Below are 18,302 nucleotides of genomic sequence, written 5' to 3' on the forward strand. Positions count from 1 at the left end.
AGTCTTGTGAATGTGGACTATTTTAATGCACACTCCTGTAATGTTGACATGATTCGATTGTGAGGCCATCAATGGTAAAAACCAGAAATATGAATTTAATGGAGAATAAATTATATGGCATTTCAAATATTGAATTAATGAAGGAATTAATTAATTGATCACTGATCGATTGGTAGAGTTTTTCATACTGGAGTTGAATACAAAGAAGCAAACCCTATTGTGTCAGTGCTTAGCATTACTATTATAGTTATTAACATAAATATATATATATAGTGTTGCTACTTAGCTTCTAATGTTAGAGTAACATTAAAAATGTCCTAGTAGGGGTCTTGGCAAAAAAAGACTTTCAAAAAAACGTTATGCAATATTTAATAAGGCTCCCCAACATAAACTAGGATGCCCTCAGAAATAAAATACATGTTTGTATTGATATCCTCACAATCCAATTTATCTACATAATCACCCCAAGGCAAAATACCGGTATGTAACACAATCCATAACAGCGTTATTTCCTATGTCTGGCAAAGAGTCCTGACTGCGAACCGGTTTGGTAACTTCCTCCGTAGTGTAACATTGTAGACCGATAGACCCCTTTCCAGCATATGACACACTGACAGTAAGAAAGGCATCGCCATCTCTGCGCGCATTCAACATAGCCAACATTTACGTTTGTATTACTTATAAATAAAATAACCTTTTGGGGTTCTCATACGCTTACAACGAAGTTTTGATTCTTGCTTGAACAGTCGCTAAGATTATTTGGTTGTGATCTTTGTAAAATAACTATTTTGGATGCAGATGTTGTTAGCTAGAATGCTAACGCTCGTTGACATAGGCTGTAGCAAAAGCTAGCCATAGAGCCATTTTACTGGTTGAAGTTGAAGTGTTTTTTTTAAGTATAATGTAGTTGATTTGCAATGATGACACAAGCAAGACATTCATACAAGGCTTAAAATCAAATTATAGCAAAAAGTAGTATGAAATGCACTCATAAGCAACATGTAAATATAGGCTCTTTCCCCTGTGTCCTATAAGAACTTCCCCTTGTTCTGCCTTCAATTTACGCGCTTCGCCCTCGTGTGGCAATGTGTGCAAACACAGAAAAGGGTCTATAGACACCTTTCCAGTGACATCATATCATACTATCCTCTCTCAGCCAGCGCTCCAACCAGCAGCCGAGGATTGGCCAATGGCCTGATAGCGTGAGCTCTGCTCACCGATGTGTTGTTCTTGATTGGACGGTTCAGATACAGAGAGGGCGGGACACCAAACCTGCGAACCGGAGTTTGTACCTATCTCATTATCATAAAATATTTAGCATCCCTTGAAACCATCTGACATGTCGGGTGGAATAATTGTCATGGTTTTGAATACTTTTCTTTTGGATTAACGGATATTTATATATATTAAATATTACTGGGGCGACGATCTGCTAAAGTAGATGAAATAGGATGCTCAGTCTACGCCAGTAAATATAATATTTGTTCTTTTTGAAATAATAATTGCTGAACTGTGATGAGATTTTATTGGACAATTGATTCTATTTCATGATCTTGGCTACTTTTTGTTTTTGCAATTTAGTTTCAGGTTATAGGTTAGGAAACATTCTGAACAGTGGTAATTTATTGAATGAGTTAGCCTGTTCAGTTCAAGTAGCCTAGTATAATAATAGAATAAAGATGTGGACTTTTCTTGGAATTGCAAGTTTCACCTACATTTATAAGAAATGCGACGCAGTTTTGGAGTATGCTCACAAAGAGATAATCCTGGCGGCTGTAGTGTTCTTGGCAGTGGGGATGCTGCTATCCTATGTCAGGTACCACGGACATACATTCAAGGTACCCCAAATTCTACAATTACCGCTGGAACTTTTATTATCCCTACCGGTCATCAATACATTTATACCGAAACCCTCAGCTGTCAGTCACAGGAGTGGCGAGAGCGCTTCAAAGAAGGTGAGTAATGATAACTATAATCTGTTGAAGAACAAAAACAAGAAATAAGCAAGATTAATACGTTTATTATTCTCACCCGTTGGCCTACTTCAGTATACACTATACACAATAAAATAGTGTCCAATTATAGTGCAAAGACACTTGTTAAGTTTTTTTTTTTTAACCTTCTATGGGTAAGTACAACTGAGACCTGCAGATCTATGTATTTATTTCAATCTCAAACAATTAATTGAATGTTCATCAATGTTTGAGATTTAGCAGAACAGCTCTAATGAAGCCTTTTTGTTATAGCAAACCATATGCATTTTCAAACACCATGAAAATGTACCATGAAAATGCCAATTTAATGATTTTAATTTCTTTCTCTCTCTCCCCACCCTCCTCGCTTTCTCTCCAAACAGGGAGGTGGCAGGAGGAAAATAGTGTGTTCCTCAGGCATGGAGAGCCCCCCAGCAGCAGGGGACTCTCCTGCATCTCAGGAGCCGGATGTGATCATAGTAGGAGCGGGAGTCCTGGGGTCAGCCATGGCTGCAGTGCTGGCCCGGGATGGCCGGAGGGTCACTGTGATAGAGAGGGACCTGAAGGAGCCTGACAGGATAGTGGGAGAGCTGCTGCAGCCTGGTGGATACAGGGCCCTGCGAGAACTGGGAATGGAGGGTGAGTAGTCTCTGCAGCATGAACTAGAGATCTTTTAGTGTGGGGTCTACGTGTAAAAAGGTGATAGCGTGGGACAAATGACCAATGAGCTGACTCGCAACAAGCCCTTGCATTGAATGGGGGCTGTGCTCAACGAGCAAGGCTCACTGCAGGACCTATATAGAGCTTAAAAGTTGTTTGTTTAAAGTGGGACCAAACAAACTGTAGCAAAGACACCTAAGTCCCTATGTAATGTAAAGACATTCCTTTTTGCCACAGACTAAAGACCTGAGTTGAAGGAATAATGAAAAGTGTTTCATCACCCTTGCCTAACCCTGGGCTCTCCTCTCAGGTTCAGTGGAGGGGCTGGATGCCCACGTGGTGAACGGCTATGTGATTCATGACATCGAGAGCAGCACAGAGGTGGAGATCCCATATCCCCAGGCAGACAGCAGTATCCAGTGTGGCAGGGCCTTTCACCACGGACGCTTTATCATGGGTCTGCGCAGAGCCGCCCTCGCTGAGCCAAAGTAAGGCTGGGAGAGAACCTTCACTATACCTGTTGGACATGTCATTACTATCACTAGGGCCACACGTTTTTTCCTGACCACATGACCAGGACCAACTCCAGGGTTTAGTTGTTATAGCCTGATTATGTTTTTCCTGGTCTGGTCATGTGATCAGAAGAACCTGTCTCTATTAATACTATCACTATAACTACTGTTTCTTAATAACTGGTACTTTGCTCTCCCCTAGTGTTACGCTCATAGAAGGCACTGTGTCCAGCCTGGAGGAAGAGGATGGCTGTGTGACAGGAGTGCAGTACAGGGACAAGGAGACAGGAGACACAAAGGTCACCTCTAAGCTTGCGATGCAGTTTATACTCTGGTTCTCCTTAGATAGCCGTTGCTGTGTAAAATAGCCCCATGCTGATACTTACAATTACACTTGACAGTATTTACACCTATTGATTAGCAGTTCACCAGGATCCATTGATAAGACAAGCAGTGTAACAGATGTGTTTTTAACTGTTGTAATTGTGTTAACCTGTCCCATAGGAGGTCCATGCAGCAGTAACTGTAGTAGCCGACGGCTGTTTCTCAAAGTTCAGGAAGAGCCTGGTAGCCGGGAAGGCCCAGACCTCCTCTCACTTTGTTGGATGTATCATGAAGGTTTGTTCCAAGTATTATGTTGAATGAATGAATGAATAAGCAAATCAATGAATCGACTGACCAATTTAGCAGACACTTTTCAATATTTTATATATATATTTTTTTCTCCCCAATTTCGTGGTATCCAATTGGTAGTTAGTCTTGTCTCATCGCTGCAACTCCCATACTGACTCAGGAGAGGTGAAGGTCGAGAGGCATGCGTCCACCGAAACACGACCCAACCAAGCCACACTACTTCTTGACACAATGCCTGCTTAACCCGGAAGCTAGCCACACCAATGTGTCGTAGGAAGCACCTACTGTCCGTGTCAGCGCTTGGCCCCCCACAGGAGTTGCTACAGCGCGATGGAACAAGGACATCCCTGCAGGCCAAACCCTCCATTAACCCGGGCGACACGGGGCCAATTGTGCACTGCCCCATGGGTCTCCCGGTCGCGGCCAGCTGCAACAGAGTCTGGACTCGAACCAGGATCTCTAGTGACACTGCCTTAGACCACTGCGCCACTTGGGAGGCTAGCAGACATGTTTCACCAACCAACCAAACAAACTATTGATAGAATGCAGTCAGACTAATGTATTTCCTTTCTGTCCTCTCCTGTCGTGGACAGAACTCTCCCCAGTTCAAACCCCATCATGCTGAGCTGGTCCTGGCCAACCCCAGCCCTGTCCTCATCTACCAGATCTCCTCCTCAGACACCAGGGTGCTGGTGGACATCAGGGGAGAGATGCCCAGGAACCTCACCGAGTACATGGCTGAGAAAATACACCCACAACTACCAGGTAAGGGATTTAGGGTATACAGTATAGAGATTTAAACAGTATGGCCTCGGGCCTCGTGAGACTTAAGGGCAAACTAACCATATCCACCACCAATGTAAAGCACCCACATGAATATGTGCTTGAGAGCTTCAACACACGAAGAGTAAAATACGGCATTATAGGTTGACATTCACTCTGTGTTGATTTCAATTCTTTATCCACCCATCTTTGTGGTGATGAATGTGTGACCTCTGACCTGACTCTGTTGTCTCTTCTCTAGAACACCTAAAAGAGCCGTTCATGGTGGCTCTGCAGAATGACCGGCTGAGGTCTATGCCAGCAAGCTTCCTGCCTCCGTCCCCAGTCAACAAGCCAGGTAGGACACTAGTACTGACCACAGTGTTGGGAGCTGTGTCCCCAAGGGCAAATGGAATAGGGTCCCAGTTGGAACGCATCCTTGGAGAGTTTAATGTTGGCTGTGTGGAGTCTATCACACCATTATAGTATGGTAGATCAATGTTCTATTTTAAAACAGCAATAAACCTTGAAACCCTCAAAATAAATATTAGACCAACTGCATTGCTCCATTTGTTATGATCATTAACAGTATATTATTTTATCTTTAGGTAAGTAGATTGAAAGCCTGACCAGATAAGATATTTTGCTGAAAAAGATGATCCCTAGCAGTGTAAATGTGTTATGTTAGTGAGGTGTGGACTGGGGCTAACATGGGCCTTTGTCCTGTTCCAGGTGTGCTCCTGCTGGGTGACGCCTACAACATGAGACACCCTCTGACCGGAGGAGGGATGAGTGTGGCCCTCAACGACGTCCTGATCTGGAGGAGCCTGATGAAGAACATCCCTGACCTGTACGACAACACAGCCATGCTCCAGGTAAACTCACATCCCTAATCTCATCCCCCTTTCTTATGATTATTACATTTCCATGACATTTTGGTCATCTTATCCAGAGTGACTTACAGTCAGTATTATGTTAATGATTGGACAGTGGGTATTACAGAGAAGGGATAGACAGTAGAGGGGTTCAGACAGAATGGCCGACCAGGGGGATATCTGATCCTGAGTCAGCTTCCACCAGACCAGACTCCGCCACACACATTATCACTGTCTGAATGGCCTTGGTTGGAATGTGTGTTGTTGTTTTGTGGAATGTGGGTCCATATTGCATTGCAATCACCTGCTACCACAGAACATTAGGGAGTTTTATATGTGGCACAGGGCATATTGTTTCTGTAATCCACAGTGTTGTAGTAGTCAAATGAATAGTTACAGAGCAATGTTAGGATATATTGTAGAAGGCTGAAATGTAAAACATGTTTATTTTTTATTTTTTTCATAACAGGCAAAGAAAAAATTCCACTGGGAACGCAAGTCATCACATTCCTTTGTGGTGAATGTGTTGGCTCAAGCCCTGTACGAGTTGTTTGCTGCAACAGACAGTGAGTCTCCTTCTCTGTCCTTTTTACTATCCCCTGCCAACACATAGAATAGAATAAGGTCATACATGGTTATGCCAAGTGATTTGGTTCATTATAACAACATTATAATGCACTTTACCTGTAGGATTGAATTAAATTGTTGCCAATGTCTCTACTTCAATCATTTGTTTTCTAACGGTCCAGTACTTCTTCTCAGTACATGTCGTATACCTTAAATTACTGACACTAAACACTTAGCTAGGGCGATTATAGCAAACAGAGAGGCACATTTAGAAGATATTCAGCATAAATCATTTGTGCTGAAATAATTTTTAGTGTTAAGCTGTGGATTTTACCAGCAGGGTACTACACTGAGATATACTGTACCATTTAGCATAATCTCCTTCATGACTGACATGCATATTCATATGAGCTGTTTGGTTTTGTGTCTTTCAGATTCTCTCCACCAGCTGAGAAAGGCATGCTTCCTTTACTTCAAGCTGGGTGGGGAGTGCGTCAACGGTCCCATTGGTCTTCTCTCAGTGTGAGTCTCACTAATGTGTTCGACACACTTCAAAACTGTTACAGTTGATCCTTGACTGTGTATGTCAATGCAATATTCCCCATTCAAAAAATAGCCAAAAATATGTGTGTAAAATATTCATAGTGTGTACAAAACATTAGGAACACATTCCTTTTATTGAGTTGCACCCCCTTTTGCTCTCAGAACAGCCTCAATTCATCGGGGCATGGGCTCTACAATGTGTCGAATGCATTCCACAGGGATGCTGGCCCATGTTGACTCCAATGTTTCCCACAGTTGTGTGAAGTTGGCTGGATGTCCTTTGGGTGGTGGACCTTTCTTGATACACAGGGGAAACTGTTGAGCGTGAAAAACCCAGCAGCGTTGCAATACACACTCAAACCAGTGCGCCTGGAACCTACTACCATACCCCGTTCAAAGGCACTTTAAATATTTTGTTTTGCCCATTCACCCTCTGAATGGCACACACACACAATCAATGTCTCAGTTGTCTCAAGGCTTTAACATCATTCTTTAACCTGTCTCCTCACCTTCATCTACACTGATCCCCTTCATCTACACAATACGGGATCATAGTTTTTACCTGGATTCACCTGGTCAGTTTATGTCATGGAAAGAGCAGGTGTTTCTAATGTTTTGTACACTCAGTGTATACTATATTGTATACTGTATATGCACCTGTATTGACATTAGAGGACCGCAATGGAAATAATGGGCACTCCTACTATTATTAATGATCAAATTCAATCAATCAATTGTCTATGGTTTTAATTGGCTCTCAATCCATTCTATTCCCAGGTTGACGCCCAGTCCGATGACTCTAATTGGACACTTCTTTGCCGTGGCCTTGTACGCCATCTACTACAGCTTCAAGTCTGAGTCGTGGTTCACCAAACCCAGAGCCTTATTCACGAGTGGAGCTATCCTGTACCGCGCCTGTACCGTCATGTTTCCCCTCATCTACTCTGAGTTCAAGTACCTGGTGTACTGAGAAGTGCTCTAATCTGAGCCTTAACCCAGTGGAACGCACACCAGCCTTAGACAACAGTGCACAAACATAGCAAAATATTTTGCAATGGAATACGAAGAAGTTCAGGTTCTCTCCTACACTGTTTCTGCCTGTTTTCTTCCATTTAGTTTCTAGTGAATACGTTTACTGAGCAGTGCCATCACTGACCCCTGGTGGAGAACACACACACACCTTATGACATACAAACAGTATAGTGACCTAAAGATGCACTATGAAAGTGTAGTTAACTGTCAAGTCATTTTGGCTGTATGTATGATTTATATGAAACCACTTAGTTTTAGGCCAACAATTTATGCTTTTACTCGTTGGGTGTGGGGAGGCATGCCACTTTCTGGACAATGTTTCTATCCATTTAGGCCAGGGATCCCTTTTGTCTCAAGCGCACCCCTAGAGGCAAAAGATCTGTATAGCCTCTTTAATATTACACCATCCTATATTCACTATCAACAGGGATGCCGTACAGGTCTCTAATGTGACCATTATTCAGTGCTGAAGCCTTTGACCTTGATCATATGCCTTTCTTTATTGCAGCCTAAAGGCCTGCTCAATAAGACGTCTTCTGAGGACGAGGTCTAAATTGACCTGACAGTTATTTAGTAATGCCTTGTATATTCAGAATTTACATCACAACCATGCATTTACGTAGTGTAACAGACAATGTGTAATAAGAGGTTTGCGTTAGCAACTCTTAATTGCAAATTTGACCAAATAACCAGCTGAATATACAGTAGAACTGACTACAGGTGTCTGTCTAACCACTTTGCTGCTAATTGAACAGAACAAAAAGTGTCCGTCCTGCTTGTAAACTACTGTGGTTGTCTTCTATTTCTCTTCATGCCAATGACTTCTTTCAACACTTACACAGTTGGTTCCCCCACACGAAGGGGAGTGTGAATGACGGCTCAAAAAACACAGATGTTTGTCTACCCTTATTCCAAACGGTGTCCTTATTTTGTTCTGAAAACATATGTATCCTTGTACATTTACAATCAAATGATAATGTATTAAACTGTTTTATTGGTTCAAGTCAGATCGCCTGTCCTTAACTTTTGCCAAGTTATAGATTTCCTGCCTCCAAGGATTTTTACACATTGTGACAAGGGATTTCCCCCCACATCTCTAGTACTTGATTAAACATTCACCCTTCTGTGTGCCTGGAGGAGGGGAGGGTTGCAACACAAACAAAGAGCACAATGAGATGGGAGCTGATTCAGTTGACTGTAGCTCAGCCACAACAAATCCCTGACCAATGGTCCACTGCGCCATCCATCGCTTCAGCATTTAGGAAGGAATTCATGACAGAATTTCACACTGTGTTGGTGAGAATATTTACTTGTAATTGTATTTTGTTTAATAAATGAGCAATTATGTTTTATCTTTACAATCAACCCACTTTTTTTATTCAATAAAACTAGATTAATATGACCGATAGTCCTGAAAAGCACTAATACATATCCACTAGGTGGCGCTCAATACACAATCAAAAAGTTTGCGCAAATGCTGGAAGGAGGGGATTGAAAGCAATACGAACACAGACATGTCCCAGGTTACAACAATTTTATTGTTATTTATACATCAATAAGACATTGTATCCCTGTAAAATAATTAGGACTTATCCATGTTATTCTTTGTGACTCCATAGATACAAATACTGGTGTGGAAGACCAGAAAGGGGAAGGAAAGCTGCTGTGAAGTTAAATGTACATATTTTCTCTTAGTTCACAGTCTTAAACAGTCAGTCTACCAACTAATGAAGACTCACCACTCAACAGAACTTGTGATGAAAGTTAAATTCTTCTTCGACATTCAGCCTCCTCACTCCTGGACAACAACACTCTCCTTTAGTTACACAGAGCATTAGTTTAGCTTTACCCTTAATATTATAGCAGCAAGCTTTCTACCAACAGTTAACATGTTTTTAGATTCGAAACAAAAATTACTGTACAGCTACTAGAAGTCTAAGAACCTGGTGTATAACGCTTTTAGACCGGATTCAAGTGCTAGAAGCAACCCACCAATCATATATGTGTTTCCATTTAGGAACAAATCTATTTTAACATGAATTTACAGGGTAATATACAATATATTTGTAACAGCTGAAATATCAGCACAAAAAGATCACTGTCACACAACAGCAACATATAATTAATTATATATATATAAATAATATACAATTGTCATATGCATGTAAAACAGTTAACCATGTCTCAGGCTTTTCAAATTATACCCAGAAAAGCAATTGTGGATCAAGACATGAAAGCTTTACAAGTCCTCTCTGATAATGAGCCACGGACAGGCGAGGAAAAGCGCCAACCTGGATTATTTGAGGTCACATGACAGTAATTTGCATATTCCACAAATCTATTGCAACACATTACTGTCTACGAACAGTACACACGACTCCTGAGGGGCGCCGGTGGTAGCTGAACTCACACGTAGTACACCCACTGAACAGAACATTATTAGTACAACGATGGGTAATATTCTGATTCTAGCTATGTGCTGTGATGGTGAACAATAGGACTACAATACACAACACTATACGTAGTTCTTGCCTCAGAAGTAAACCAATGTAAAATACTTTCCTCCCCTCATAATATAGTGTCCTCATCATCCTCACATTCTGCTGAGATTATTCCTTCAGTTTTTGAACACCAACCAGAACTATGTTAGGTTCAACCGTCTCCTCTGAGAACAAAGGAACGCATGTTGTTAATTTTATTACTGGATCTCTCCACTAAAGGCCTGTAACAACACATATAGTAACATCCTACTGACTGACGTCAACCAAGTTCTGAGGGGCGGGGTTCCTTGAGTGTCTCAAAATTCAGATAATCTGGACTACGGCAGTTTCTCTCTCAATCACAAACCTGAGCCGACATCATCTCCTGCAAAGGTCAGAGAGAGCGATCTGATTGCTCCTCCTCGGTTCTGCAACAAGGCGTCCCTACGGTCTCTTAACAAACCCACACATCCTCTGATGCCTCACAGTATAGTACAGGACAGTACACCTCCTCAAAGACGCTGCACACAGCTGTAACAAGATACACACAAGGTCATTCACAAAGAAAAGCTCTGTTATAACTGCAGTAGTAACGTATGAACGCACAACACGCATCCTTCAGCTGGCTCCGTCCTGGGAGCCCCAGACAGTGGGTTGGAGCAGGGTGGTGATGTGCAGTTAGGTTTGAGGCAACATTGCCATTGTAGGGATGTTTAGTCCTTCTCTTTTTCCCGTGGTGGGTTTTGTTATTCAAAAGCCCAGATCTCAATGTCCTGTATATAGAAATCCTCCTTCTTGGAGAGCATGGGGTTGCCAAAGGTTTTACAGGAGTGACTCCTGCCGTGGTACAGGTCTCCATCCAGCCACAGGCCAAACTCACCACTGAAACACATCACAGCATCTTCAGAGACTCAATCCAGACAGCAAGGACATCACATGCATGCTGTGAGTGTTCTGACATTCTAGCGTTGGTCTGATAAACTTAAGACTATGGGTGCCATTTTACTCTTCTGAACACACTGAGCAGTGACTGTGCAATGTTGACTAACCACAACATCTTAACTGACAACCCAGTTTCAAAGTTTAATGCCAAAGAATAGCAGGTACGTACCTTCCACCACCAAAAGCTAAGGAGTCCATATCTCCTTTCATAAAGAACATATTGTCACCTGTCCATTTGTACACCTGTCAACACAGAACAGAGCATGCCACCATCTGTGTAGATATATCATTACAAACCCTCATCCCATCTTACATAAGCTTCTTATTGTCAAGAGAATCACCAATCAGAGAGGTCAGAGGTCAACCTACCTCAAACTCTGGACAGAAGGTGAAGAGGAAGGTCTCTCCCGTGCCATAGAATCCCTCGCTGATTTTGAAGGGTTCGGACGCCAACGCACCAAACACCTGCAGCAACACAACCAACCAGAACACACCAGGTCAGGAAACAGACAGTACGGAACCATGGTAATGTACTACAGCTCAAAGGCCCAATCCTAACTTCAGATGAGCGTGCTTGTCTCACACTTTTACATAAACTACACATTGAAGTTAATGGAGGACTTTCACACAAATTTGAATTACATGCACAGGTCTGGACTCAGGCCTAATAGAGAAGTGTTGTTGTCCCACTCACCCCACCATCACTGTCCCTGATGACCAACAGCACAGGGGTGTCCTGCCCCTGCATGGCCCGGTACAGGCTCTTGATGCTCATGCCATGCTTGGTGGTGCCATAGGCCAAGGTCCAGGGGTACCCAATGGTACGGGGAGGGAGGTTCTTGGCCAGCTGGAGAAAAGAGGCAGACACCGGGGGGGGGATAAACAGTGAAAGAGAGAAAAGGCCACAGACATCAATGGTCCATTACAGCTGCAGTGACCTTTTCCCACAGCTGGTTGTTAGAGAGTAACTGAGCTCCACACACCCAGAACACAACAGTCTCAGGAGAACAGGCTTTAAGAGTCGACCACAGAGAGACCTACAATAAGAGCCCAGCAGGCTAGTCACACACATTCTATGGCTCCTTCCTTCGTTGCATGTCTTAACAAGAATTCCCCCAACAGCTATAGGCCTACATGCAAATATGCCTTTTTTCTGAAGACTAACCCCACCTCATCCATGTTAAAACCCTAACAGACCTGATCTGAAAACCCCAACCATCCCAGTATTGTAATTCATAGAGATTCTCTGATGAGGCTAAAGAACCTGCTGTCACTAAACAGATAGCTCCCCAAGGAGGGCCAGCACTCCTCTGGCTGAAGGTCAAGCATGACGATTCTTTAGGAAGCAGCCTATTGACAATCAGTGTCAGTGCATCAATATGCCAACGGGTATGGATCTTGCCATTGTGCGTTATTACCTTCTCTATCTGCTGTGCCTCCAGCAGCTCGCTAGGCTCACTGAGGTTGGGTCTGAAGGTCTCAGGCTCCAGCTCCATCTTGATAGAGGTGGCATGCTTAGAATTCACCTCCTCCTTGGTGGTGATCTGAAAACACAGACAACAGTCAGGAGGGGTGGGCTTAACTAGTAAGGGCAATGGGGTGTCTATCGCTTTAAGCTATGTCCCAAATGGCATCCTATCCCCTATAGTGCACTACTTGGCCCTGGTGAAAAGTGGTGCCCTTTATAGTGAATAGGGTGCCATTTGGGACAGACTGGGATGAACACGGTGTTAGATGTTTTCTATAGGCTAATAAACCAATACCACATAACTTACTGGGAGTGGGGGTGTGTCATATGATTTCTAAGCAGGTGGTTTTAAAGATATGAATAAAGTCTCATATCAGCAGATGCAGGATTATTTACAGGCTAATATGAGCCCTAAAAAACAAATATACAAGATAGGCCTACTTAATATAACAAATTAAGTCAGCTGTGAAAAGCATCAATTTGGGAGCAATGGGTTTAGGGAGACCATAGACCAGACTCCTTTATGTCAGTAACACATAGTAAAAGGTAAGGAGCCAGTCTTGGCTTATGAGAGCCTAAATGGCTCATAAAAACACATAGGCTTCTCCAGAATTGTAATAACACTTGGAAATGTGCATTATATCCATACACAGAGGGTAAATCAGGAGGCTAAATTGTACAATGTCTGAGTCTGGATATGTCTATACTTAGCACAATAGGAAAGTTGGCTGGAGAAAATGCAAAACACAGTAAATAATGAGTGGCCCTGAAGGTCTATTTGTGATTGAGCTGGACACACGGTGTTGGACTGTTTGAGTTCCAGCGGGGGTTGTTTATCTTCCTCCATAACAGGCCTGTTGTAGACAGCCTAGCTACTGGTGGCCTGACCGTGATCACATTACAGTCCTGTTGAATTACCTGCATTGTCCTGCACCCACTTAATGGATTGAATCGAATCCCACTTCCACCCACCCACCATCTACCTCTCTCCCTTCAATAGAAAGCAGAGGCGGATGGGGAAGCAGCAGTTCCTCACTACCCAGATGTGGATGGATAAACCGTTTGTGAGTAGTCATTCAGAAGTGGAGGAACCACATTTGATTAAGTCGAGAAACCTCAGGAAAATCCCCCTCCCTCAACAGCGATGGGCTACAACATATTGTATTATGATTCACATTCTTTGTCTCTATGACAGCCTTGGGTCTAGGCTATCTAAATAGCTATGGCTAAAAATAAACATTAATGAGGCCTTCTGAAAACTAGCCACAGCAGTGGTCAGTGAAGAGCTGTGAGAAGTGGATATGCAAGGCATTATGGGAACTTCATGAAGACATCAATTACCCTCCTCCCTTTCTCTACCAGGAATTAGTTGCTGGTTGCACAAAACTCTTCAAATTATTCTCATAGGGATTCTTTGGATAGTTGATACACGAGTCTGCAGCATCATAGTGCTGGCCCATCCCAGGTCAAGGTTAGCCCAGGTCAAGGTTAGCCCAGGTAGGACAACTGGGTGAGAGGCAAGAGGTCAGAAACACACCGAGGAGCTCTAACAGAGCCTGGCAGGGGCAAATCTAAAATGGCACCTTATTCCCTACATAATAGTGGCCAAACTTAGTGCACTACATAAGGAATAGGGTGCCATTTGGGACATAGCCTAGAAAAGGGGAATGGAGAGCTGGAGCTTTGCTGAGTGGGGCACCTGAAGCCGCTTGCAGAGAGATTTCAGATCTTCACTGTTTAGCGCATCGATCCGGCGGTGGTACTCAGTCAGTGACACTACCTGGGGGGCGGAGACAGGAACAGGAAGTGTAACTCAGCTGCTGGCGATGGAGGAAAAAGGATGAGCACAGCAGAGGGAGGAGAGACAGTACATTTGAAGGTGGAGAGAACTGACATCACTGTCTATATTTCTACATCTACCAGTATGTGATATTCAGGTCTCCATTAAATAGGCTTGGTTTAAAGTCTAATATTTGAACAAGAGGTCGTTGATATGAACCAATAGAATAGTGTTTTGCATGGTTGTGTAATCTAAATCAACACCACTAGTGGATGTTAGGACCAGCCAGAGGGACGAGAGGCAGACAAGCCATTCTGACACAGCCAGAACAAAAACAACTTAAACCAGAGAAGCCACACAAGGACATTCTTCTGATAATCTTATTCAATTGAGAGGATCCGTTGGACTGTAGGTGATACGACACCAGTGCACCGTCAAGCACTTGCCAGCCTGTTGGTGTACAGACATGTTGAATCTGTTGCACAATACCGTGCAAGTCAAATCAAATCACCCTTTTGGTGTAGCAGGACAAGAGCACAGACAAACTCCAAGTATTCTGATGTAACGATTTAATTTGCCAAGTCCAGAAAGCATATCAAAACACAGCCTGTCAGTATGTGTATTAACCCATGGAGAACAAGCTTTGTCTCTCTACAGCTGACATAGTGAGCAATAGGCAGAATTATGAGAATTGCAATACATATCCTATCGGCACCTAAGTATGGTGATAATATTGTATCTTGAGGTCCAGGGCAATTCCCAGCGCTAGTGCTGCTTTTCATCATCATCATTAATGATCATCAGTAATAATAATGCGCTGAAGCAAACATCTCTGCCAGACAGAGTTCATGGAAGCTAGCACACACGGGAATCCCCCTTCAAAATAGCCTATCAGCAGTTCTGGCTGAGTCTAACAATAGCTACAAGTTCTACCTCCACAATAACATCTTAAAGCCCAGCTTCTACTTCAGAAGGTAGCTAAGCCCCTTGAGGTCCAGCTCTTCAAGGGGATGTGCCCATGAATCAGCACAAAGTGCGATCATGGGGTCACATGAAATAGCATAACAAAGCCATTCAAGGGGTGCACAACTCCAGATACAGTACAGTAGGCCTACTTAATAGGTCTCTACGGACATGAGCAGTGCTGTGGGTGGGTGGCCCTCAGGGACTGGAGCAGTGTACACCTGCAAATGAAGCCTATCCATAAATATGTTATGATACTGCATGTCAAAAACTAGAACAATTCTGAAATTGTCTGAATCTACTATATAATACATTAATTGCTGCCATAAACTAGTTAAAAGTTATTTTAGTCAGGTTGGATTGGGCAAACTTGGGTCAAGCAGAAATAAGTGACCTTGAAACCCCTCTTTAGTCACCTTAATCATTGTGTAAATAACATTTTCCCAAACAAGCTGCCACATTACAGTTCTCAATAAAACAAAGAAAAGGGTAAACTACAGTCTTCATTAAATATTTATTTGGAGCCTAACTTTAGCTGACACTAAAGTGCAGTCTATTGAGAAACGCAAAGTCAGGCCAATTTGCTGCAGTCCCCATCTTCTGTGTTTAGGAGGAAGGTCTCAGGCTGGCCAACGACCATAGCCCGAGTGCCCGTCTGTTTGTGCTTGACCATGAGAAATGGAGTTTGCAAGAGCACAAAGATCTGAGACCAGGCTACAATAAACATGTTATTCTCTGCTTCCCTTCCTCCCAAATAGCAACTTACACTAAGGACATTCTTTCCAAAACATACATATTGCATCAGCCCATCCAACTTACGTCATAGATATAATATTTCACCATTACTGAGAAGCCGATCACTGTCAATGCAATGGAAATTGTAGAACTAACTGTAAGCTATACACAGTGCATTGATACAATGTCGCAAGTTAGTTATTAACCTTAGATACAACGTAGCACGATGTACACAGACAGTTTTTTTCAGTGAACACAACAACCTCAAAACTTTCCAAAACGAGAACCAAAGAAAAGGAGTGATACAAAGCGACAACATCAAGTGCTGTTTTTTTTTTAGACTCATCAGATATGTCAGTGACTATTTTGATTTCAGTCAGTCACTGGGCAAGCCGTTTGCATTTTTTTTTAGCAAGCTAGCCATCCAGTAATGTAGCTAGCAGGCTAACAACAACAAAACACGCGCAGCTAAAACACGGACTGTTATAGATACATACATAAGTGTACTTAGGGGTCAGCGGCGTTTCTTCCTTCACCCTTCTAGAGAACATTTCTTTCTTTCGGGGCGAGGTTGAGCTCGACAGTCACATTCCAGATTGTTGAAGTAATTCCAATCTCCACAAATCGATGTTGAACCTGACACCGGACGGGCGGGGACTCTACTAGCTAACTAAAATAGAAACATTTTAGAAGGGTCTCGGGTGTTTATTTGACACCCGCAAGAGCCAATTGCAATGCAGGACAGGAGCAAAGCCAGCTCCTTATTTGCTCAAAGGCAGAGGGCACTTCCTATTTGCATACTTCACTAGAGCATTTAAAGATACAATACCAGTACATTTTAAAAAATGTTTCATGAGGTACTGTAGGGAGATCAAATGCACTTCTCGTGTAACGCCACTGTAACAATAAAACGCTTGGTGGATCCCCTTTGAGTAGCTTGGGCACACATCAAACGTTAATCGTCGAAGTGGCTTGAATTGTCATACTTGCCATATTGCATGACATACAATACACATAAAGCACAGTAGACCTAATGCTCAATGGCCAAATAAAGTATAATAAAAGGCTAAGAGCATTACAGTTATTACAGACTAATAATCTAAGTGTTGTTTAAAATCAGGGTCAACGTAAAAGAGGCAACTATTTACTTATTCAAATCACTGGCCTCTTCAGGACCAGGCCCAAACAAATCAGCCCACTTTGTTTCCTACATCATTCCTTTACATTAAAATGTCAATCCCAGCCACAGCTTGCGTATCAATTTCTGTATGCAAAGAATGTATCCTCTCTCCATTATACCTCAAGCACGTGCAGCCAGCCGACCTATTGGACAGACTTTGAGCAGCCATGTCCATCCACTGGACGTTTTTAAATCCTAAAACCCTACTTCCACATTTGAGGGGCAATTAAAATCTCACAAAGCCACTATTAAGGATAGGGCAGAGAATGAGAGAACTGAACACAACTATATATATTACATTCACAAGAATGCCCACACGTTTTAAAGAATTCCCTATGTGCCTTCCCGGCCTTGAAACAATCAGTTTTTTTACAACGGGAACCATTCCATCCATCTGTCTACAACTGCGGAACACCACAGTCAGTCAGGTCATCCAGCATTACTATAGTTTGGAATGACCGACGACAACAGAGATATTAATGCATGCCATATATACTGCATTAATAACGTGGACAACTGACTTGGAACAAAATGATTTCACAATCATGCAAAACATTGTGGTTGTTGTAATCTGAGTGAAAATTGCACATTTCCAACCAAAGGAAATAGTATTCACACAAATTACACAATAAACATAGCTATAACACATCAAGCAAACACTTGGACAGATTGATCAAAACAATGTAATCATCAATGACAGTGCAATAATTTGAACACACAAATAACCTTAAGGAGCATAGATAATGATGATGCAGAATAACAATGTAAATAAATTCAATTGAACACTACACACAGTCATATCACTACAAAATAAATCACTTGACTGAATGAAAGCATATAACAAATAGGACATATATGGACTTCAACACAGGCTGGATGAGAAGGTAAATACACAGAGTGTACCAAACATTAGGAACACCTGGTCTTTCCATGACCTAGACTGACCAGGTGAATCCAGGTGAAAGATATGATCCCTTATTGATGTCACTTCAATCAGTGTAGATGAAGGGGAGGAGACAGGATAAAGAAGACTTTTAAGACTTTTTTAGGTTAAAGACTTTTAAGCCTTGAGACAATTGAGTCATTGATGTGTGCCATTCAGAGGGTGAATTGGAAAGACAAAAGTTTTAAGCGCATTTGAACGGGGTATGGTAGTAGGTGTCAGGCGCACCGGTTCGAGTGTGTCAAGAACTGCAA

The 18,302-nt window shown here is 42.5% G+C and overlaps 2 protein-coding genes across 7 annotated transcripts in view; one reads left to right on the plus strand and one right to left on the minus strand.

Moving 5' to 3' along the window:
- Positions 1 to 575: 575 nt before the first annotated feature.
- LOC110511248 (squalene monooxygenase) lies at positions 576 to 8,560 on the plus strand. The gene is made up of 11 exons (XM_021592246.3): positions 576 to 1,955; positions 2,357 to 2,612; positions 2,944 to 3,121; positions 3,348 to 3,444; positions 3,650 to 3,763; positions 4,372 to 4,543; positions 4,803 to 4,898; positions 5,273 to 5,415; positions 5,885 to 5,981; positions 6,417 to 6,504; positions 7,303 to 8,560. Exons 1-11 carry the CDS (start codon positions 1,680 to 1,682, stop codon positions 7,493 to 7,495), a joined length of 1,710 nt encoding a protein of 569 aa, XP_021447921.1. The 5' UTR covers positions 576 to 1,679; the 3' UTR covers positions 7,496 to 8,560.
- Positions 8,561 to 9,076: 516 nt separating this feature from the next.
- LOC110511207 (oxidation resistance protein 1A) overlaps positions 9,077 to 18,302 on the minus strand; it is a 190,207-nt gene continuing 180,981 nt past the window's right edge. For 3 of the 6 annotated variants that reach the window (XM_021592216.3, XM_021592221.3, XM_090227572.1), the window contains 6 exons: positions 14,147 to 14,227; positions 12,398 to 12,523; positions 11,674 to 11,826; positions 11,349 to 11,444; positions 11,149 to 11,222; positions 9,077 to 10,919 (listed from right to left, as the gene is read on the minus strand). In XM_021592216.3, the coding sequence (XP_021447891.2) occupies positions 10,784 to 10,919; positions 11,149 to 11,222; positions 11,349 to 11,444; positions 11,674 to 11,826; positions 12,398 to 12,523; positions 14,147 to 14,227 (666 nt within the window). In that variant the 3' untranslated portion in view covers positions 9,077 to 10,783. The remainder of the gene's footprint in view (positions 10,920 to 11,148; positions 11,223 to 11,348; positions 11,445 to 11,673; positions 11,827 to 12,397; positions 12,524 to 14,146; positions 14,228 to 18,302) is intronic. The other 3 variants (XM_021592227.3, XM_090227575.1, XM_090227578.1) reach the window with 1 other exon arrangement.

Source organism: Oncorhynchus mykiss, chromosome 3, assembly GCF_057628025.1.
Source record: "Oncorhynchus mykiss isolate SJ-2025 chromosome 3, ASM5762802v1, whole genome shotgun sequence".
NCBI lineage: Eukaryota > Metazoa > Chordata > Actinopteri > Salmoniformes > Salmonidae > Oncorhynchus > Oncorhynchus mykiss.

Excerpts from the sequence above, each read along its gene's own strand:
- LOC110511248 (XM_021592246.3), top strand. The coding sequence starts at position 1,680 with ATGTGGACTTTTCTTGGAATTGCAAGTTTCACCTACATTTATAAGAAA. Across the intron at positions 3,122-3,347 it reads GCCGCCCTCGCTGAGCCAAA|TGTTACGCTCATAGAAGGCA; the intron begins GTAAGGCTGGGA and ends GCTCTCCCCTAG. Across the intron at positions 4,544-4,802 it reads AATACACCCACAACTACCAG|AACACCTAAAAGAGCCGTTC; the intron begins GTAAGGGATTTA and ends TCTCTTCTCTAG.